This window comes from Propithecus coquereli, unplaced genomic scaffold (genome assembly GCF_000956105.1).
Source record: "Propithecus coquereli isolate 6110/MARCELLA unplaced genomic scaffold, Pcoq_1.0 Scaffold142, whole genome shotgun sequence".
Classification (NCBI taxonomy): Eukaryota; Metazoa; Chordata; class Mammalia; order Primates; family Indriidae; genus Propithecus; species Propithecus coquereli.
The window spans coordinates 5,077,819-5,099,218 of NW_012138525.1; the positions used below are offsets into that span (position 1 = coordinate 5,077,819).

At 60.4% G+C, this 21,400-nt stretch overlaps 2 protein-coding genes across 3 annotated transcripts in view; both read left to right on the forward strand.

Annotated features, from left to right (window-relative positions):
• Positions 1–267: 267 nt before the first annotated feature.
• Positions 268–9,720, forward strand: AK1 (adenylate kinase 1). 2 transcript variants are annotated; one of them, XM_012639768.1, is made up of 7 exons: positions 268–334; positions 3,189–3,227; positions 4,765–4,800; positions 4,961–5,124; positions 5,855–5,971; positions 9,055–9,246; positions 9,481–9,720. In XM_012639768.1, exons 2-7 carry the CDS (start codon positions 3,221–3,223, stop codon positions 9,547–9,549), a joined length of 585 nt encoding a protein of 194 aa, XP_012495222.1. In that variant the 5' UTR covers positions 268–334; positions 3,189–3,220; the 3' UTR covers positions 9,550–9,720. The 2 variants fall into 2 exon arrangements, with proteins under 2 accessions (XP_012495222.1, XP_012495221.1); XM_012639767.1 differs by lacking the exons at positions 268–334; positions 3,189–3,227 and adding an exon at positions 4,396–4,450.
• A 9,339-nt stretch (positions 9,721–19,059) lies between these two features.
• Positions 19,060–21,400, forward strand: part of ENG (endoglin) — a 31,696-nt gene continuing 29,355 nt past the window's right edge. The window contains exon 1 of the mRNA XM_012639710.1: positions 19,060–19,532. Within this exon, the coding sequence (XP_012495164.1) occupies positions 19,136–19,532 (397 nt within the window). The 5' untranslated portion in view covers positions 19,060–19,135. The remainder of the gene's footprint in view (positions 19,533–21,400) is intronic.

Below are 21,400 nucleotides of genomic sequence, written 5' to 3' on the forward strand. Positions count from 1 at the left end.
ACCCTGCAGCGTACCCTGGGCACAGTGGCAGTAACAGAGGAATGGAAAACTCTTGGCAAACTGTAGAGGGTAGTGCACATGTGTGGGCCCAGCCACCAGGGGGTGCACGGGGCGGGGGCGCCAGCCTTGCCTTGGCTTCCGTCGTTCGGGCTCAGGCGGTCTCCCTCCATTCCCGGTTTCCCCCCTTCCCTCCCTCCCTGCCCTCTCTGGGAGCGCTGGCTCCCGGCATGCCGCGCGCGCGCTGACAGCCTTATAAATAGTCGCCTGTGCAGGCGGCCGGCGAGGACAGGCAGGGCACGCACTGGCCCCAGCGCCCACCTGCACCCCTCCCCAGGTCAGTGTGTGCTGGGTGGATGTCGGAGCGGGGAGGGGGGAGTGACACCTGGGGGGAGGCCGGGGGCGTGTTTGTGTCGCTGTCCTTGGGTTTTGTGTGTGTGTGTGTGTGTGTGTGTGTGTGTGTGTTTGTATCTGTGGGTATGATCTGTGTGTATGCGTGTGTGTATTCTCCCAGCTCTGGCTGTGCCTCACTGTCTGTGCCTCTGTGGATCTGTGCATGCGTGTGCGTGTGTGTGCACTGCAGCTCCTCCCAGCCTCTCAGACAGTCACCGCTTTGTCACTCCTTAGGGCTCCAGGTCCCTGCCCTTGGCACGTCCCAGCTGGGGCCCATAGAGGGGGGACTGTGGCCTGGCTCCCTGCCCCAGAGGATCAGGGCAGGGGCAGCCTACGTGCTGGGAGGGGCTCTCCTGTCACGTCACTTCGAGTGTTGAGGGAACTGGAAGCCCCCGGATGCTTAGCCCCTGTCCCAGCCTTCTGGCAGGAGCCCCAGGACCAGCCCAGCACTTGGGACCTTCCTGCAGCACTGCTCAGCTGCCCACTCAGCACTCTCCAGCAGCGGCGGGACAGGCCCAGAGAGGGGACTCTGGCTGCCCAAGGTCACACAGCTGAGTGGTGGAGCTGGGATTTGAACACCAGTTGGTTGCCGAGTGCTGGGAAGGCTGCTGTTGGGCAGGAGCTGGGATACCTGGGCCTTGCCCCGGCCTCACCTTGTAGTTGGAGTTAATTCATTGTCCCTCTTGACCCAGGCTCCCCAGGCCACTTAGCAGGCCACTCAGTGATGCTAGGAGTGGCTGGGGCCCTGGCCTGGGGGCCTTATACGGCCTGTTGCTTAGCCCGTAACCCAACTCTGTCCTGGACCCCTGGCCTCTGGGAGGCCTCCTCACAACCCAAGTTATTTTGGGTCAAGGAAGTGGCAGGTGCCAGCAGGACAGAGCGGCTTAGGTTACTAGGAGCGGGTGGGGCAGAGTCGAGCCACTTCTCAGGGCTTCACTGTGGTTGTCCCCGGCTGGGGACACTCCTCTACCCCCGGGCAGCTGCTAAGGGGTGCTTGGCAGCTCCTACCCCTGCTTGAGCACACTCAGCAGGAAAAGGGCTATAACTCATGCCCCACAAGCTGCAGAGGCCATCGGTAAAGGTGCTGAAGGTCCTGCCAGGTGCCAGGCCCAGAGCAGCAGAAAACCAGACCCAAGTTTGACCCCAGCCGGGCCCTCGAGCTAGTCTGTCCTCTCCGAGCCTCAGTCCCCTCCCAAGACAGCAGTGGGGATGGAATGGGCTCCCAACCCTGGGCCAGGCCCAGCTGGTGAGGACACAGGCCCGCAGTGTAGTGAAGAGGCCCAATACAGTGTGGTGTGTGCGATGCCAGGGGAAGGTCAGAGGAGGCACCTGCCAGCATGGGACTGGAGGGCAGAGTCCAGGAAGGCTTCCTGAAGGAGGTGACATCCGAGCTGAGTCCCACACAATGTCGAGGTGGGGAAAGGTATCCAGGCATTGAGTACACCGTCTGCCAAGGCCTGAGGGGGCACCATCATGGTGGGTGAGGGAGCTCCAAGCAGTGCCAGTGGCAGCTGAGAGGTCTGCAGAGGGCGGAGGGGCCCTGTCAGCTATGTTAAGGGGCCCAGACTTTGTCTTGGGAGCTGAGAGGGTCATGCATGGAAGGTTGTAAGCAAGTGTGTGACATGATCCAATTCGATGCTTGTCAGAGAAAATCCTGCAGATTGCCTGGTGGGGTATAGTGGCCAGGAGTTCCCCCATGCACAGGTGGGAAGAGTGGCCCAGGCCCCTTGCTTAGGACAAGGACGTCGTGGTGAGATCATGGATTGGAGAGAGGCTCAGGAGCAGGGAGGTTGGGAGGTGGGGGTGCAGGGGTGTGGGAGAAGAGCTTTCATACTGACCCAGTCTCTTGCTTAGTGATCAGGGCCTGGAGCCGGGGACTCAGCAGGGCTGTTAAGTAACTGAGGGGTCTATGGGGTCTTTGGGGCGTGGATGTCCTGGGCTTGGGAGGGAGGCCTGGGCTGGCTGCACAGGGAGACTGAAGCCAAGAGTGAGAGGGCGTTGGAGGGGCCTGGGGTGGGGTCCCAGAATCAAGGGTCGAGTGAGGTTCAGGCAAGAGTGGCTGTGATGGTCACTAGTGGCCTTGGAGAGGGCTGGTGTGGGGTGAAGACATGGAGGCCAAAGGTGTATGGAGGGCAGCTCTGCAGGACTGTGGGGAAGGGCGCCGCGGGCAGTACCGGGGGCTGGGGAAGCACAGAGTGGGGACACAGCAGCGATGGGGTCTCCTTGCATGCTGAGGGGAAGGCGGGTAGTGAGGCTGGGTGAGGGGGGGCGGTCAGCGGCCCTGTGCAGCCACTGTAAGATGGACCTGCACGGGGGCAAGAGCCTGGGACCACCTCACTTTGAAAACTGCAAAGGGCTATGTCCCCGTGAGTAGCTCCTGCTGATCCCTCCCCTCAGGCCTCTGTGTCCCTTGGAGCATCCTCATCCAAACCTTGTCCCAGATGAGGACACACGTAGCTCCGTCTGCCTCCTGGCAGCTTTCCCCAGCCCTGGGGAGCGTTGTCAAGGCATCTGGGCGATGCTGGACCCGTGCCCTGTTTCCTGGCAGTGGCTGGGGAGCAGCTCACTGCCCTCACCCTCCTTGCTCCTCTAGCGAGAACGGAGGGGGGTGGGAGTGGGCGGGGGTACTGCCCTCCTGTGACAGATGAGGCAATGGAAGCCAGAGAGGAGAGGTGACTCTTCCAAGGCCCCAGCGGCCCCTCTACCCTCAGATTGCATGTGGGGCCTGGGTGAGGCTTGGCGGGAGCAGATCAGGGTGGGGAGGAGAAGCCCCCACAACCTGTGCCCTTGTCTTGCAGAGCACTGACTCGGCTCCCAGGACCTCGGCAGGATGGAAGGTACGAGGCTCCTCTCCATCCCACTTGTCGCCCGGCCTCAGTGCGCCTGTCCGTGCAGGGGGTACACTCGCAGGGCGTTCTGGGGGGGCTGGAGGAGGCTCCAGGGCTGCCGGAGTGGGCCTGTCTGGGAGCCACCAGCATCCTCCTCTGGGCTCTCACGGGCTGTGCCAGCTCCAAGATTAATTTTAGAAGCAACAAGGCCTCCCTGAGGCTCCTGAGGGCCCCAGGGCTCCCCTCCTACGCTGGTGTTTGTGGAGCTGAATCCCTGCCTCTTTCTAGAGAGGGGGTACGGAGGAGGGGAGGCCTGCCCCCTGGACAGGCCCTGAGTATGCAAAGTGCCAAGCTTTTAGGATGAGGCAAGTTCCCGTCCCTCTCTGGGACTCAGTTTCCCTGTCATCCAGGGGGGTCTTGAGGAGGTCTTGGGCCCTCCTGGCTCCTGTGGGTGGGAGGGAGACAGAGGGCAGGCAGAGAGCCCAGAACAGGCCGACCCAGGCTGCTGGCAGCCGCATCTTTCCAGGCCCTGGCACCGTGCCTTGGCCTAGGCAGATCTTAAAGGAGCTCGCAGGCCTGACTGCTGCAGCTGCCTAGAGCCAGTGGTCACCCTTCCACCCCGAGCTTCGAACATCAGCCACCACAGCGCTGTGGCCTCCCCCTGCCCCCGGCCTGTGCCTTCCCCTGGGGATGGAGCCCAAAGGAGAAGTCATTGTGACAGCTCCTCCAGCCTCAGAGCCAAGAGGGCCCCGGGAGACGCCAGCCGCCTCCTCAGTGGGCCAGAGACAGAGAACCAGAGGGGGACGGATGTTTCTCCTTCCCTGAGGTCACACAGCAGGGTGGGTTACAGCCTGAGAAGAGGGGAGGCCTGGGAAGCCCGGGGCAGAGACTGGGGTTCCAGTTCCGGTTCTGACACCCCTTGTGCAGGCCCTTCCCTCTCTAGGCCTCAGTTTCCCTCTGCCCAGATCTAACGGCAGCGAGGCGGAGGCTGGAACACAAGCTCACCTCCCAGTCCGGGCAAGAGTTCCACGTGCCCACCGCAGCCCTCCTCCCCGGCAACCGTCTCCACAGCAACATATGTTGTGGTTGCCAGCTTGACGTTCGCACTGCGGGGAGGCGGGCGATGGGCAGGCCCAGTCCTGGGAGGGGAGGGGAAAGGCCACAGCAGATTAGGACCATGGGCTGCTGTTCGTCCAGTGACCGCCACAGCGAGGAAGACCTGAAGGCCAGAGGTGACCAGCCCCTGGAGCCCAGCCACAAACAGGGAGGCCCCATGAGAGTGGCCTCCCAGCCCCTTAGCCTCCAGACCTCAGCCTCTGCCGGTCCCTCTGCCTGGAACACCCACCCCTCCCCGAACCCTCCAGCCTCCGAGCTTTAGAGCACATCACTGCTAACTCTGGGCTGGGACTTGTCTGCCTCTGTGATAGGAGTGCGAGCCATGTCTGTCCCCTTGCCTGGGGTGCAGCACAGGCCTGGGACCCCAGAGGTGCCTCTGGCTATTGGCCAAGCGAGTGACTGAACCCTGCTCCCCTTTTCTCTCCCACAGAGAAGCTGAAGAAAACCAAGATCATCTTTGTGGTGGGTGAGTCGCAGGCAGGCAGGTGATGTGGCAAGTGGGAAGGGTCTTTGCAGGCGCCGGTGGAAGCCCAGGCCTGGGGCTGCACCCTGGGCTCTGCCCCTCCCTTGCTGAGGTCCCTGGCAGCCCCCCATCTCAGGGTTTCTGAATGGGTGGGCCCTTGCAGGCGGGCCTGGCTCGGGGAAGGGCACCCAGTGTGAGAAGATCGTGCAGAAGTACGGCTACACCCACCTCTCTACTGGGGACCTGCTGAGGGCCGAGGTCAGCTCGGGCTCGGCCAGAGGCAAGAAGCTGTCGGAAATCATGGAAAAGGGGCAGCTGGTACCGCTGGTGAGTGAGTCCTGGTGGCGTGAGGGGAATGGGTGACGGTGACCCTGAGCAGGCACGTGCCAGCAAAGCCCTCGGCATACTGGCAAGGCTGACCACAGCCCTCCCTCCCTGGCTCCAAACCGTCCCGTGGCTCCCACTGCCTGTAGCACAAAAGTCCTTCTGGAAGCTCCCAAGACCCTGCAGGACCCTGCCCTGCTGCCCACTCTCCCCTGTACTCCGTCCTCTGGCCACGTTGGCCTTTGTGTCCCTTCAAACTGGCCACACTCCTTTCTGCCTGGAATGTTCTTTCCTCTTCAGTTTTCAGACCCCCCGACTCCCCAGATTAGGGCTAAGACCCCCCCTAATTTTATATTCCATTAGCTTCCCTTCTTTGCTCGTACACCTTGTGTCGTGCTGGGAAATTGATGAATCAACAGTGGAATTATCGGTCCCTCATCAGACCCTGAGCTTCCCCAGGACAGGGAAGGTCTGATTTGCACAGAGCGGTGTCCTCAGGGCTCAGACCGGCACCGGCTGGGAGGAGGGCTCGGCAAACGCCGTGGCGTGGCGTGCGTGAATCATTCATCCAGTCAAGGGCTCCACAGTTCTGCGGAGGCTTCCTGGGGCGGGAGGCCTGTTTGGGACATTTGTGTCAGCGGGGAGGAGCGTTTCAGGCAATGGGACCAGCACAAGCAACAGCCTAGAGAAGGGATGGGGAGGCTCACGGCCCCTTCCTCCTGCTGTGCCCCAGGAGACAGTGTTGGACATGCTCCGCGACGCCATGGTGGCCAAAGTAGATACTTCCAAAGGCTTCCTGATCGACGGCTACCCGCGGGAGGTGCAGCAGGGAGAAGAGTTTGAGCGGCGGGTAAGGCAGGAGCTGCGATACAGGGCAGAGTTCGGGGTGTGGTGGGGGAGAAGGAGAGAGGCTGATTCATGGGGTGTGGGTGAGGAGGAAAACCAGGAAGACTTTCTGGAAGCCTAGAAGGAAAGGTCTAGAAGAAGGGAAAGCCCCAAACTGGGGAGGTCACAAACCTGGGCTCAGGTTCCAGCTCAACATCTTGAGACCTTGGGGCCATTTGTTCTGCATCTCTGAACCTGTTTATCCAACTGCAGAATGGGGGTGACAGGTCATAGATCTGTAAAAGGCAGCGTGGGGATTAGAGAGGATGCTCCCTTCCAGTGTGGGGCTTGGCGCCCGGTAAACACACAGGAGGGGCAGGGAACAGCATTGGCAGGGTGGAAGGGTACGGCCGCTGTGGGGAGAGCACAGTATGTGGGCACACTGACCCAGGGTGATGTGCGCGAGGGGGTTCAGGCCTGGCTAGAGGCCTCGAACGTCAGGGAGGGGCATCTGGTCTCCTTCCAGGAGCGACGGGGAGTCTGGCTGGAAAGAGCAGGCCCAGAGGATAATGGCTCTGAGCTTCCTAGCACAGTGCCCATCAGGAACACCTTGCACAAGGTGGGGGCACCTCACACAAGCACCCACACGGACACGGGCACATGCACAGCACATACATACATGTAAACACATGTACCTGTGCACGCATCATGCACAAACACATGGACACAGGTACATACACGTGCATGGGCCCACAAGTTTGCATACACAAGGCCACAGGCATGTGCACACATGCCCACACATATGTACACGGATGCGGTGCACATATGCACAAGGGTGCACGTGTGTGTGCATACACAGGCGCGCGCACATGTACGCCTCTGCCTCTGGTGTCATGAGGCCACACGGGGAAGCAGATGGGGGTGCAAGTGCCTAGGAGAGAGGCCGGCAAGGGTGTGTGGGGGCTGGCCGTGCATCCCAGTGGGCTGGGGGCAGGACCAGACCCCAGCCAACCCCCCATCTCTCCGGGGCCGTCTTGGGCTTCCGTAGCTTTGAGCCTCATCCAGGAGCAGGAGACTGTCTTTCTTAACCTGTAAGTGGCTGCAAAACCTCAAGAAAGTGTTTGCCCAGCTCCAGACTTCAGTTTCCCTCTGTGACATGAGGTTGGCCGGCTTCCTTCAGACCCTGGACTCTGGACCCTGTGGTCAGATGCCAGGCAGCACATACCAGCTGTGCAATGTCACCTGCGACCCTCAGGGCCACATCTAGAAATGGGGTTAATGGAAGTCCCCGTCCCTCCTGGGGCGGCTGTGGGTGCTGCTGAGGGCGGCAGGCTCCGCACATGGCCCAGCCCTGCAGTGGCCTCCAGGTGTCCGGGCATCTGGTCTTCTTGGCTCTGGACACCAGGGGGCACCAGGGCTTCACCAAAGGAGGAAGGGCCGCCTGGAGGTGAGGGTCGCTCGCCTGGCTAAATAAAGGGCCAGAGCTTTCCTGGGGCTGGCAATGCCCGGTGCCATCTCCCCAGGCTAAAGGCCCACTGTCCTAACCGGGAAACTGAGGCCCCACGGCCAGAATCTCAGCCTGGGACTCCCAGCCCAGAGGCTTGGCTGGCACTCGTGGATTTATCACCTCCACCTGGGGTGTACCTACCGTGCGTGTCCCTGGGAGACCGTGGGTCTGTGCCCTGGAGGAGCTCAGCAGCTGATGGATGAGGGGGAGGTGGTGGCCTTGGAGGCAGTCAGACTGCTGGGGCCAGGCCCAGCCTTTGCCACCACGGTCATCTGTAAGATAGGAGCACCAGGGTGGCTCATGTGGGGTCATCAGGAAGCAGGAGCCACCCTCCCTGAAGGCAGCTGACGCTGTCCCCCTGAATCCTGAACTACCCAGGAGGAAGGGATGGGTATCGGGTTGGGTATTGCAAGCAAGGAAACCGAGGCCCAGCGAGGGCAGGTGACTTGCCCGAGGTCACAGAGCTGGATGGGGCAGAGAGAGCCTGGGCAGAGGTCGGCCTGGAGGTCAGGCTTCCTCCTGCCAAGTCCCTGTGACAGGCAGTACCCGCGGGACTTTAATGAGGGGTCTGGGTCGACAGCGGCATGGAGGCCCTTGGGGACTGGCCCAGGCAGTCAGGAAGGGGGAGGCAGGGCTTTGAGGGTCTCAGCCCCAATCCTGAGGCTGCAGCAGCTGCCTTCCCTAGCTCTGGTGGGAGACCCAGGGCCCTTCCTCACTGGGCTTGCTGGGCTGGGCCATGCCAAGCCTGGGGACCTGCTCTCGGGGACTCGTGGTCAGGCTGCAGGAAAGGCTACTGTCTCCTCGGTGTGTTGACCAGCCTGGGCAGGGGACACCGTGGAGGGGCACTGGTGACTGAACTGAGCAGGGCAGGGACTTCAGGGCCTTATTCCTTGTTGTCCTTCCAAGTCATCCTGCAGATGACACACTATTCCAACAACAGCAACCTGGCTCAGAGTCCCCCAGAACTCAGCAGCCCCTCACCCCTTCCCTTATCCCTTGCCCTCTGTCAAGTCCTTATCCAGCCTGGAAGGCGTACAGCAGCTGCCTGCCTGCCCTCAGGACCGCACTCAAGGGAGAAATAAATGGGGCCCCAAGAGCCTGTCCCCAAGGTCGGGAGTTGGGGGGTGGGGGCATCCGGGCAGACAGCCCCGAAGGAACGAGATTGAGCTGGACCCTGAAGGACAGGCTTGGTGTTGAGGTGAAGGTGGGTTAGACTGTGTTCTAGGGAGAGGCTCCTAGCAGAGGGAAGAGCACGAGCACAGGACTGGCATGGGGCAGAGGTGGATGAGAGCCTAGAGCAGAGTCTGTGGCTGAAGCAAGGAGAGCATGGAACGGTGGGGCGGTGGGGCCCAGCCACGCAGGCCCTGTAGGTCTGGTGAGGAGTGTGGGCTTTCTCCTGAGGGCACTGGGGAGCCATGGGAGAGGTTTGAGCAGGAGAGTGGCAGGGAAGATTGATTTTAGGGACATCCCTTAGGCTGCCCTGGGAAAGGGACTGAAGGTCTGAGTGAGTCTCGAGTAGGGCCTCAGAAGCGGAGAGATGGAGAGGAGACGGCCCCAGGGGGCAGGAACGGGGTCCCCATGACGTGGTGCCCCACCCACAGATCGGACAGCCCACACTGCTGCTGTATGTGGACGCAGGCCCTGAGACTATGACCAAGCGGCTCCTGAAGCGTGGCGAGAGCAGCGGGCGTGTGGATGACAATGAGGAGACCATAAAGAAGCGGCTGGAGACCTATTACAAGGCCACAGAACCCGTCATCACCTTCTATGAGAAACGCGGCATCGTGCGCAAGGTGCGCCTGCCTCCCCCGCCAGAGGGGACCCCGGAAGCCTGGGTCCTCGCCTGACTCAGCCTCGCCTGTACGGCCTTGGGCCAGCTCCCCTCTCTGGGCCTCGGTTTCCCGGCTGGTTCAGTGAGGGCTGCTGTCCACTGAGGCTGGGCTGGGGGAGCCAGGCCTGGCCCTGGGCGAGGTCGGCCCTCTGCCTCGGCAGAGCCCACCCAGCCCTCACGGCCCGTCTCCCTGCAGGTCAATGCCGAAGGCTCCGTGGACAGTGTCTTCTCCCAGGTCTGCACCCACCTGGACGCCCTGAAATAGCGACGCTGGATCCCCTTCCCCAGCTCAGAGCCCCGCCCCAGCCCTGTCCTGGGTCGAGGCCCTCCTGGCCCGAGCCCAGCGCCTCCACCCCGCCTGGCCGAGCACAGACAGAGGAAGCCACTTTATCCTGTTTTCATGGACAGCCCAGCACTAAAGGAATTTCCAAGGACATTTAGTTTTATTCCTTTTTCTTTGCTTCCAATCGGAGTTGATTCATGTGCTTGTGCCCGCCCAGCCTGGGGTCCCCAGCCCCTTACCCTTCCAAGCATCCTAGGGCCCCCGAGCCCCCCTGAGCCAGCTGCTCCAGCTCTGGTGGGAGCCGCAGGGCCCTTCCTCAGGTGGGGCGTGCCCAGCCGGCCCGTCTGGGCCTGGGACCTGACAGCGGCTGAGCACAGGGTCCTTGCTCTCGGGGTCTCATGTCCAGGCAGAGCTGGGCCCCAGCCTGGGTTCCGCCACATCCCTGCTCCATGGCCTTGGCCCTGACCTCTCGTCTTTCTGTGAGTGTGTTCCACGCCTAACCCCGCCGAGGCCTGGGCTGCAGCAGGCAGCAAGGCCATGGCTGTGTGGGCGTCCTGGGCAGGGAGCGGGCAGCAAATTGGCTTCATTGGTGCGAGCAGCTCTGAGGGTCTGAAAAGGGCGTCGTGATTGAAGCAGGAGGGCAGGGCCGGGGTGCCTCCCTGCAGCGGTGAGGTCTGAGGGTTCTGCGCCGGGTGGCCCTGACCAGGGCACAGCCTGCCCTCTCTGAGCCATTTCCAATTCTCAACTAGGCTCAGGGTCCCCCTCACCCCACCCCTCAGGGTTAGGGTGAGAACACGCTGAGCAAGGGGTGTGGGTCGTCAGTTGCCCTGGCCCAAAGCGCGCAGGGCCTGAGGGTCTCGGAGACGCCCCAGAATCCCCTGGGAGAAGCATCTTCCCTGTCTGTTCTCTTTCCTCCTGTGACCTCATCACTGAGAAAGGCTCACTTTGGTGCTCATGTGTCCCTGACACCTGTTTGGCCCTGGCTGCGCTCCCTTGAAGCCGAGAGAGCCGTCGGCGGCCGCCCCTGCCTGGAGGAGACGCGCGTCTGGGACTGACTGTGCTCGCCGTGCGCCCTTCGCTATGACGGGCTGTCTCCATCTCCGTTGGTTATTTAAAGTCTCCTTTAAAATAAACGGTTGTAAGTTGTGAAAGGCGAGTCTATTGAAAGAAGAACATGAAATAAATACGTGGTAGCTCTGGGGAGATAGGAGAAGGCGGGCGCCACGCAGGGTGGGCCGCAGGGTCCGAGCGGGGCTGCGGGGCGAAGGAGGGGCGTGCGGGAGCTCGGCCGCAAGCTCGGAGCCGCGGACCACGCCGGGACCTGCGGCCTGGGTGCTGGCTCGTCAAACTGGATCCACACACACGCACGCACACGCACTCGGCATGAAGACGAGGGAAAACACACGACAGACAGTACACAGCGAGAGAGCCACTTGATAAAGTCGTCCTCGGCATCTTTATTTTTCGCTAGAGCTTCATTCGTTCAGGTGAGTCCCAGTTTATGAAAACCTAAACTGACAACTCCAGTTCACCGGTCACTTTATTCACATAAACAATACTCTTTCGGTCATCTGTCATCCATCTGTCTGTCTGTCTAATCTATAATCTGTCTATATAAAGATGCAGACATCCTCTTTGCTGAAAATTTGAAAATGCAAAAAGTTTAAAAGCTCTGGTGACCGCCCCCCCATCCTTGCCACCACAAACCTTCCTTTGAGAGCTTCTTTCATGCACGTCTGTGCACTCAGTGAGCATCTCCGGGGCACCTGCCCCTGGCGAGGCAGAGGTTCTGGGCCCCGCCACCGCGACGCGGCTGCAGCATGCGAGGGCCGTGTTCACAGAACTCCGCCAGACCTGCTCGACCAAGGCCAGCCCTGGGCAGCCGAGTGCGCAGAGCTCAGAGGGGACCTCGTGCTGGGAAGCTACTCGGGCCGCAGCCCTGGAGCAGAGTCTTGCAGACACCCAGGAGTTCACTCCAAGACAGAGGGTGTGGAAGGGCAGAGGGAACAGCCCTGCAGAGCCACAGAGGTGGGGGGACCTGTGAGTGTGGGGAGAGCTGAGGCCTCGGGGTGCGATACTGTGGGCTAGAGGGGCTGCAGGAGAGAGAGAGACATGCCTGGCGGGGGGTGGGGGCCAGGCTCGCAGGGCCTTGAATCCCGACCTAAGTATCTGGCTTTTCTCATAAGGGCACAGGAGGCTCAGAAAGAGGGGGGAGTTTTGTTTTACATTTGCTTTTTTAAATGAAAAATTTCAAACTGAAAATTGGAGGAAAAAATATAATGAACACTCATATACCCATCAGCAACATTTAGCAATTGTTACCATTTTCACAGTCTTCCTTCATTGTTTAGCTTTTGCCAAAGTATTTTAAAGTAAATTACAGATATGAGGGAACTTTGCCCCTAAAATAAGACTCCAGTATGACTAAGGAATAAGGACATTCTCCTAAATAACCACAAGCAGAGGGTTTGGTTTTGTTTTTTGAGACAGAGTCTCACTCCATTGCCCTGAGTAGAGTGTCATGGCATCAGTCTAGCCAACAGCAACCTCAAACTCCTGGGCTCAAGGGATCCTCCTGCCTCAGCCTCCCAAGTAGCTGGGACTACAGGCATGTACCACCATGCCCAGCTAATTTTTATATTTTTAGTAGTGATGGGGTCTCACTCTTGCTCAGGCTGGTTTCGAACTCCTGAACTCAAGCAATCCTCCCACCTCGGCCTCCCAGAGCGCTAGGATTACAGGCATGAGCTACCACACCTGGCCTCACAACTAGAGTTTCAATAGCCTAAATGAACACTGCTACCACCCTGGCTAATACTTAGTCTATTGCAATTGTTCCCAATTGTCCCTAAAATGCGCCTGATAGCCGGTTTGTTGAAACCAGGATGCAATTCAGGCCCACGCATTGCGTCTGGTTGTGATGCACGTCAAATTTCTTTTAATCTAGGACAACTCTCCACCTCCTTCTGTGACATTGGCCCGTGTAGGAACCAGCTGTCCTGCAGAAAATTTCTCCTTCCAGATTCATCTGTGGCTTTCTCATGGTGTCGTTTAACTTGCTCCTCTGTCCTTTGAAGTCCGTGTAAACCGGGAGGTAGTTGCAGGATTCAGGTTGGGCCTCTGGGGCAAGAGTATCTAATAGGGTTTTAAAAACAGGAAGGTCCGATTCACAGAGCTTCCAGCTTTAATGCGCACGTGAGTGTCCCGAGGGGTCTTGTTAAAAAGTTGATTCTGATTTCGCAGGTTCCGGTTGGGTGGCAGAGGGAGGACTGGAGGGGTCCTATACAGGCAGGGGCCCAGGGAGGGGGCGGGGAGGAGGGGCCTCTCTGGGGTCAGCGTGTGCTCACTTCCCACCGGCGGGCTGAGAGGCAGGCATAGCGTGGGCCTGAGAAGGTCCCTGCTCTCACACTCTTCTTAGCTCTAGGGGCCCTCCAGGCAGGGGCTTGTTCCAAGGTGCTGGAACATTCTAACCAGTCAGTAGGATCAGAGCCTCTATAACCTTGGGGTCTCAGAGAGGGAGTGCTCCCGGACAGCCCCACTGAGGTTGGTGGCCTCAGATGCCCCCCTGGACTGTGCCCCCACGTCTTGGCCTCAGGGGCCCTGAGGGCCTGGGCCGGAGGCACTGAAGTGGGAGAGGAAGGAAGCGGGGAGCAAAGGAGGCCAAGGCTGTCGCCTCCCAGCCGCGTGAGGGGCCTCGAGTAAACAGGAAGGCCTGGCGGCTCCACGATGGGGGTGCTTAGAGGCGGGGGCCAGTAGCCCTACTGGACACGCGCAGCCTGTGAGCGCAGGGCTTGCTCACTGCGGAGGTGGGTCCAGAGAGGTTGTGTGGTTTGGCCCAGGTCACACAGCCGCAGGGGCACAGGGCTAGACCCTCACCGGCCGCTCCCGCTCCAGCCCCTTCCTGGGGAGCTAGTGCAGTCTCCTGCCTGTGTTGTCCACTATGGCTCATGGGGTAGGTCCCTCCTGCTCTTGGGCCTCAGTTTCCCACTCTATGAACTCAGAGGTTGTAGAATCCTGGCCCGCCGTGTAGAATCCTCTGCCTCCTTGGTGGTTCTCATGGGTTCTTTAGATCTGGGGGAGTGGGTTCATGAGGAAGGCCAAATCATGCAGGATTGGGAGGCAGCAGGTCCCAGAGCCACTTCCTCGGGGAAAGAGAGGACAGCTGTAAGGGACACTGCTCTTCTAGAACAGAGCAGGGTCTGACGGGACCCTGACCTCTGGGACCACCTGCATCCTTGGGGAGTCATTCCCCCTCTTCAGAGCCCCTGTCCTTGGGCTCAATGCCCCCAACACCCACAGCCCAGAGACTCAGAATCATCACCTGGGAGACCTCGAGCCATGTGGCCCAGAGGTCAAGCCCACTAGTTTACTCACAAGCATTTATTAAACACCCACCACGGCGGGGCGCTATTGCACAGGGTGGGGATTCAGCAGCAGACAGAGGGAAGCCCTTGTCCTCACGGGGTTTCTGTTCTGGAGAGGCAGACAGACGAAATAAACAACGATATGTAGTGTGTCAGAAGACACTAGGTGGGCCGAATGCCAGTGGGGGAAGAGGGCCATTTTAAGTGTGATGGTCAGGGAAGACCTCACTGACCCTGTGACTTTGGGTCACAGACATAAAGAACAAAGGAGCAAGCCCTGTGGCTACCTAGGAGAGTGATTCTGGGAGCAGGAACGGCAAGTGCAAAGGCCCTGGGGTGGGTGTGTGCTTGGCACGTTCAAGGAATAGCAAGGGGTCAGCCTGGCTGGGGAGGCAGGGATGTGGGGAGGCAGAAAGTGAGGTTGGTGAGGGCGTGGGTGAGCCTCACTGGCCACTGAGGGGCTTTGGCTTTGGCTTTGACTCCAAGGGAGCCAGTTGCCAGTGGAGGCGCTGGGCAGAGCAGATGGAGCCAGAGAGGAGAGGCCAGGCCGTGGTATTCTGAGGGTGGTGGTGAGAAGTGACCAGCGTCTACAAACCCTGGGTATTTGACGGAGGACTGGCAGGGTTCGCCGTGGCTTGGACGAGGGATCTGAGAGAAAGAGCCCTGGTCGGGCCCAAGGCTCGTGCGACGAGAGCAGGTGAAGGTCTGAGACAGAGACCGCGGCAGGAGGGGTTTGCAGAGGGAGAACAGAGCCCAGCTTGGGGCGTGTGAGGTTTGCGATGCCGGTCAGACACCCAGGGGCCTGCAGGCGTCAGCATCCCGATGCCGGTCAGACACCCAGGGGCCTGCAGGCGTCAGCATCCCGATGCCGGTCAGACACCCAGGGGCCTGCAGGCGTCAGCATCCCGGTGGTATTTAAAGCTGTTTGTCTGGACGAGGTCACCTGGAATAGTACTTAAATTAACATGCACATGAATCCCCCAAGCATCTTGAGAAAATGCAGGTTCTGATCCCGCAGGTCCGGGCAGGGCCTGGGAGGCTGCATTCATTTCTAATGAGCTCCGGGAAGAGACTGCGCTCTGAGTGGCTACGATCTAGGGCGTTGGATCTCATGGCCAAGACCCCTCTGTGAGTAACAAAAGCAAGAGAGGGGCCTGTGGTCGGTGGTGACAGCAAATGCAGCCAGACAGAGGCTGTGGGAGGCACTGGGTCACAGGGTATGTTGGGGTCACAAAACATTTGTTCTGGTTCGAGCCTGAGTCCCAGGGTCTGTGCTGGGACGTGACGGCAGGGACACAAAGGTTTGAGAAAACCTGGCTGGGGAGTGAGGGTAAACAAAAAGGGGAAGGGCCAGGGACCAAGCCTGGGGGACAAGGAGGAACCGGGCTGGAGAGAGATAAGGTGACCAGGGAGGTGGGAGGAAAGCCAGGACAGAATGTTCTGGAAGAAAAGGAAAGAAATACAGGCTGGGATTTGAATTATCCTCTGCCTCTCCCCAGCCCCGTGGCCATGCATACCTGAGCCTCAGTTTCCTCCACTGTAAAATGGGGACAGGACAGTTTTGCCCCCTGCAGGTGGCTGTGGAGTGGCCTCTGCATGGGACCAGGAAAGCCTGGGGGCGGTGGAGCCATTCCAGTCCTTTCCTGGCCCTCTGGAGTCCTCCAGGCCGCAGGCCGCCTTCCCATTGTGCAGATGAAGAAACTGAGGCTCAGAAAGTGGGACGGTCTTGCCTGAGGCCACCCGGCCAGTGCAGGGCAGAGCCTGGGTACCCTGCGCCCAGCCCAGTGTTCTCTTCCCTCTGGTCTGGCCCTGTCGTTATCAGCGGCCCCTGGCTCCAGGCCGCTGCTGGAGACGGACAGCCGCCTGGTGGGTCCCTGGGGGCCGCCTGAAATTCCTTCAGTGGCCAACGGCCAGGGTAGACGTGCTCCGTCCCTTCCTGAAGCCCCAGCCTTCCTGGCCAGCCAGGAGGAAGAAGGCGCGGAACGTGTGCATCTGCCCACTGTGGGGTCCAGGCTCGGGGGCCTGGCCACTGGCCATGCGTCTCTCTGGCGTGTGGACAGGCGGCACCTGAAAACATCTGTATCGGTCAGAGCCCCAGCAGGAAACAGATGGCACGCTCCAGCGGGACGTTAGAGGAGGGTTTGATGAAGGGTCTGTTTACACAGGTGCGGCCAGGGTGTTGGGAAACCACCCGGGACAGTGCGGACGGACGGACGGACGGACGGACGGACGGAAGCCCAGGCAGTAGCTTGGGCCGTGACCACCCTCAGTCTGAAGGGGCCAGGAGTCGATTCCACAGCCAGACTGGGCTGTGTGGAGAGGGTCCCCACAAGGCTGTGGCCTTCAGGGGAGGGAGGCCACCAATGTGCAGCGACCCTGCAGGGAAGGAGCCAGCAGATCTCCCAGCACAGGGCGGGGCGGGGCGGGGCGGGGCTGGGGAGAGAGCGTGTGTCCGGCAGGACGGAGAGTGCATCTGCGGGACAGTGGGAGACAGCCAACCCCGCGTCGTTGGCGTCTGTCCCTGGCTGTGAGGCTGTGTGACCATCAAGCTTCCTGGGGACAGGAGACCCAGTCTAGGACTGGCCTGTTCTACTGGGGACCAGGGACAAGGCCTGCCTCTCTGTGCCTCAGTTTCCCTGTGCCTCCATGACCCCCCCCACCTTACCTTCCAGGATACCTCATGCTTTCAATAAATGTGTCTTGAGGGCTAAAAGGCACTGGGCCCTGTGCTGGGGACAGCAGTGCAGAGGACATCAAAGTCCCTGTCCTCGTGAGGCTTCCAGCAGAGTGGAGAGACACACACGCAGCCGGCTCCGCACAGGCTGGGCTGTGGTGGGAGGCTCAGGGTGCCGTGGGAGCTGGAGGTGACCCCTCCCCACCCCCAACCCCTGGGCGGGTCCCAATCTCCTCCTTCCTCCATGAGGTCCCATGGCCACGGGTAGCTTTCTCTCTCCCACAAGATTTTCTGTAAGTTTTTCCATGTGTCCATCTGGAGTCTCTGCTGCTGTCTAGAGACTCTGTGGGGTCTTGTTCATAATGTGGATGGGGATGGATTGTGCAGCATGGAGGGAAGGCGGAGGGAGGCAGGTTTGGGAAGAGCCCCCTGGGGGGGCCGTGTTACTGCCCCAGGTGCTCCCAACCCCCTGTAAACCCCCCACGCTGAGATGCCCACTGCCCCTGCAACACCGGTCCTCCCTCCACATTCAGCTCAGGGGGTGGAGGTGGGGAAAGAGCCGAGCTTGGGGCCAGGCAGCCCTGGGGGTCACCGCTTTCCAGCTGGGGTCAGGTACACCTCAGGGAGCCTCAGCCTCCTCCTCTGTAAAATGGGGATAACATACCAGGCGGCTATGAGGATTGAGAGCTGATAAGGTGAACGCCTAGGGCGGGCCCTGGGGCTGGATTAACTGTCCCTGGGGCACGGACCCTGGAGAAACTTCACAGCCCCCACCCCTACTACGCTGCCCTCTGCTTGGGCGCTGCTCCCCGCCCCTGGCCCCCACCATCTCCAAGGCTGCCTCCCTTGGGATGGCCTGCTGGGGAGGGTGGTCTCCCTTGACCTCATGCCCACGGTTGGCTGAGAACTGGCTGGGCAAGCGAGCGAACCTTCCCCTAGCCCCCACCCAAGGAGCCACACCCACCCTTCCCGCCCCTTGTCAACTCCTGCAGAGACAAGCATGGGGCCTACACTGGTCACTGGAGCAGGCCAACGGGGCTGGGAGGCATCCAGGGGCCAGGCCTTAGACCCCGACCAACACCCTCCCTCCAGAGGCACCCAGGGCTCCAGCCTCCTCCTGCTCTGGGCCTCGATTTCTCCGTCTGTGATCCAGAGCAGGTATAAAGAGAAGGACCCCGCAGCTCCATCTCACCAGAGGCCCTGCCAGCGCACACGAAGATGTGTCTTTTCAGAGCCCAGCTCCGTCAGCTTCCTTCTGCTCAAGAACCCTCCATGACTCCCAGTGGACCTCAGGATAAAGTCCTGGCATTCAAGGCCCTCCCAGAGCAGGGCCAGAGTCTGCCTCTCCAGGCTTCCTGTCCTACCACACCCCTGCTGTCCCACAGTGGTCGGCCACTTCCTGCTTCTGTGCCTTTGCCTAGGCCAGTCCCCTGCCTGGCATGTCCTCCTCACCCTGTGTCTCCCCCACCAACTCGCCCAGTCTTTCCAAGGCCAGCCCCTAAACGCTAGCCCCTCCTCAGCCTTCCTTCTCTGCGCCCCCTCGGCCTGGCCCTAGGTGCTACCTGCGACTGGCGTCATCATGGGCATGGAGAATAGGTGCCTACTGTTTATACAATGGACACGGGATGGTTTTGGGATTGTCACCCAGGCTCAGGGAGCACTGATGGGGGAGTGTCTCCTGTATGCCAGGCCCAGGGCTCATAGTGTCTGACCTTTAGAAACCTCCCAGCCTGGCCAGGAAGGCCTGTTGTGCCCACTTTACAGGCAGAGGGACTGAGGCCTGAGAGGCCTTGCCCGAGGGCGCGTGGGTCAGAGCAAACAGAGCAGCGTTTGAATCCAGAACCATCTGACTTCAGAAATGCCATTAAAGTCTGTCCCCCTTTCATTTGGAGCTGTCTTTTGTCCCTGAAGGATTTTCCACCCATGGAGAGGGCAGACACAAAGTGTGTGGCCCTGGGCAGGTCCTCTGCCCTCTCTGGGCCCAAGACCCCAGCCCCAGCTGCCTTGCTGTGCCAGATTAGGAGTGTTCCTTCCCTGCCCTGGGCTTCGGTTTTCCTGCCTACAAACAAGGGAGCAGCAGCCTGGTGGCGGCTCAGCGAGCCCGCTGTGCCACCCGTCTCACAACTCTGCCATCTTCTCGGACCAATTATCTATCTCGCCGCATCAGGTCTCTGCTTCCTCATCTGCAAAATGGGATCACTGAGTTCATAGGGTCGCGAGCTCCACATGAGCTGCTGTAGCCAAGGGCTGGCCCTGGAAATGTCCCCTCGGTGGGCTGCTAGGGTGATTGTTTTCATCGTGGGGCTGCCAGATGCACCCCCACCCCCTGGTCCTGGAGAGGGTGGGATGGGAGGGTGGGGTGCATGGGGAGACAAGCCTGGAGCCTGGGCCCTCCCACCCACTGCCTCCCCATCCCAGGGCCCCCCACCCAGCGACAAAGCCTGTGGCACTTCCTCTACCGCTTGGCAGGCGGCCTGGCCCGGCCCCTTCTCTAAGGAAGCGCATTTCCTGCCTCCCTGGGCCGGGCTGGATGAGCCGGGAGCTCCCTGTCGCGCCAGTAATACCCCAGCCTCCGTCGGCGTCCCGGGCCAGGACTGCTGCCACCACTGTGGTCCACGGGAGCCCAGCGTCCCTCCCCACCCATCCGGAACCCGCGACCCCAGCCCGGCCCTGCGTCCCTCTGCCCACTTCTCCTGACCCCTCGGCCGCCACCCCAGAAGGCTGGAGCAGGGACGCCGTCGCTCCGGCCGCCTGCTCCCCTCGGGTCCCCGTGCGAGCCCACGCCGGCCCCGGCGCCCGCCTGCGGCCCTGCCCCTGGACACCGGATAAGGCCCAGCGCTCAGGCTCCCTGGTGGACAGCATGGCCCACGGCACTTTCCCCCTGGTTGTCACCCTGCTGCTGGCTGGCTGCAGCCTCAGCCCCACAGGTAGGTGGCCAGGGCCCCGGGTGGGGAGACTCGGCCCCTGGTACATAGACCAGGCTCCAAGAGTCCACGGCCTCCTCCTTGTGTCCTGCACTCACACCCAGTGGAGCCATCCTGGGGGGCTTTGGAGGGGACCAACCCTTCTCCCAGTTTGCTGGGACTTGGGGGTTTCACAGAACACGGGACTTTCAGCGTTAAAAGTCTCAGGCAAACCGGGGCGACTTACTTACCTTACCCCTGGCCTCTGGCGTCTGCCCTCCCAGCTACATCTGTGTTTCCCCAGGAAGCCCGGGCCCCACAATGCTGTGCAGCCCTGGGAGAGTTCCCTGCGCTCTCTGGGCCTTGAGTTTCCCATTTGAGGAATATGTGGGTAGGAGGGCCCACAGCCTGGGCTCAGAGTGCAGGCTCCAGGTTCAAATCTCACATTGGTACCTCACGAGGTGATCTTGGGGCCTCTGAACGCAGCGGGGATGACAACAGCCGCTGCCACGGTTGTGGGGAAGCAGTGCGGCAGGCTGGTCACTTCTGTGTTGCTGATATTGTTTTATTGCTCGCGTTAAATTCCTCCACCTCCCCTTCCCCGGGGCCTTTGAGCGCCCCCCAGAACCCTTTGAACAGGCCAAGACTGCAGTGCTCTGCTCCTCCTCCATCCCTTTGCTACCCCCCAGGGGTGCAGGATGGGGGTACAGGCCCAGGCTGGGGGTTCTGCCCGGCTCCTCAGCCTGGGGGCCTCTCCAGGGGGTCCTGGCCTCCGCTGCCTTCTGAAACTGACCAGAGGAGGGGCCGTGAGGAGCCAGGGACCTCCGGCCCCACGTCCCACTCATGGTAGATCTCTGCTGGGCCCTGCCCCACAGCCACCTCAAGCCACTGGCCAGCCCTGTGGACACCCCTTCACCCACCTGCGCGTCCAGGAACTTCCTGAAGGATCTGGAGGAGGGGGCAGAAGGGCGCTGAGCATGTGGGCAGGAAGGAGGAGGGAAACAGCAGCAGGGACGGCCTCTTCCCTGCCCCACAGCACGTCCAAGTCCCTGACCTCGGCCTCCAAAGCTTTCACCACTGCCTCATTGCTAGACGGGAAACTGAGTCTCAGAGACATGAAGTGACTGAGCCAGGCTGTGACCCCGGGCCTGTGGCCCCCCCCAGAACATTTGATGTGGCCCACGGAAACCCTGCAAGATGGCCGCTGCTGTCATCCCCATTTTACAGAAGAGGAGATGGAGGCTCTGACCTGCCAGGTCCACACAGCCAGGACAGAACCCTACCTGAGCTCCCTGAGATGCCTCGGGGCTGCCCGGCCTCCCCCGCTCCCTCCCATCCGTTCCTAGCTGCGATAACACGCTCCTCCTCTCGGTCCTTAGAGAAAGATCCACGTTGTCGGTTAGTGGGTTAGTGTCTGGTTTTAAAGGACCGAAGGTTAAAGGGTGGAAGGCAGTGGTGTGCCGGTAAATAATTAATAACAGCAGTGGAGGGACCTGATTCATAGTGTCCGTCCATTTCCATGGTGTAAATATTCCCACATGGTTGTTTTGGAGCTACCAACTCACCAGACGGAGCTGGGATTTGATGCGCTCAGCAGTTAGCCAGTATTCCCACCATGTGGATACTGTCCTTGCAGATAAGCTGAAGGGCATAGATCATAGTGCAGTAAAACAATTTAGAAGTAATAAGTTTTGATATTTATTACCTTTAAATATATATATAGTTTATTTAGCTGTAAGTTTGTATAATTTAATTTTTAATAGTAGCCATGTTGAACAACCGGTTTGAATTTATCAATCTGGAAATTTAACAACCTGGGAATTTACCAATCTCCGATGAGCAGGTAGGAGCTGGTCCTGGCAGACCAGCGACCACAGGCTCAAGGGCATTGC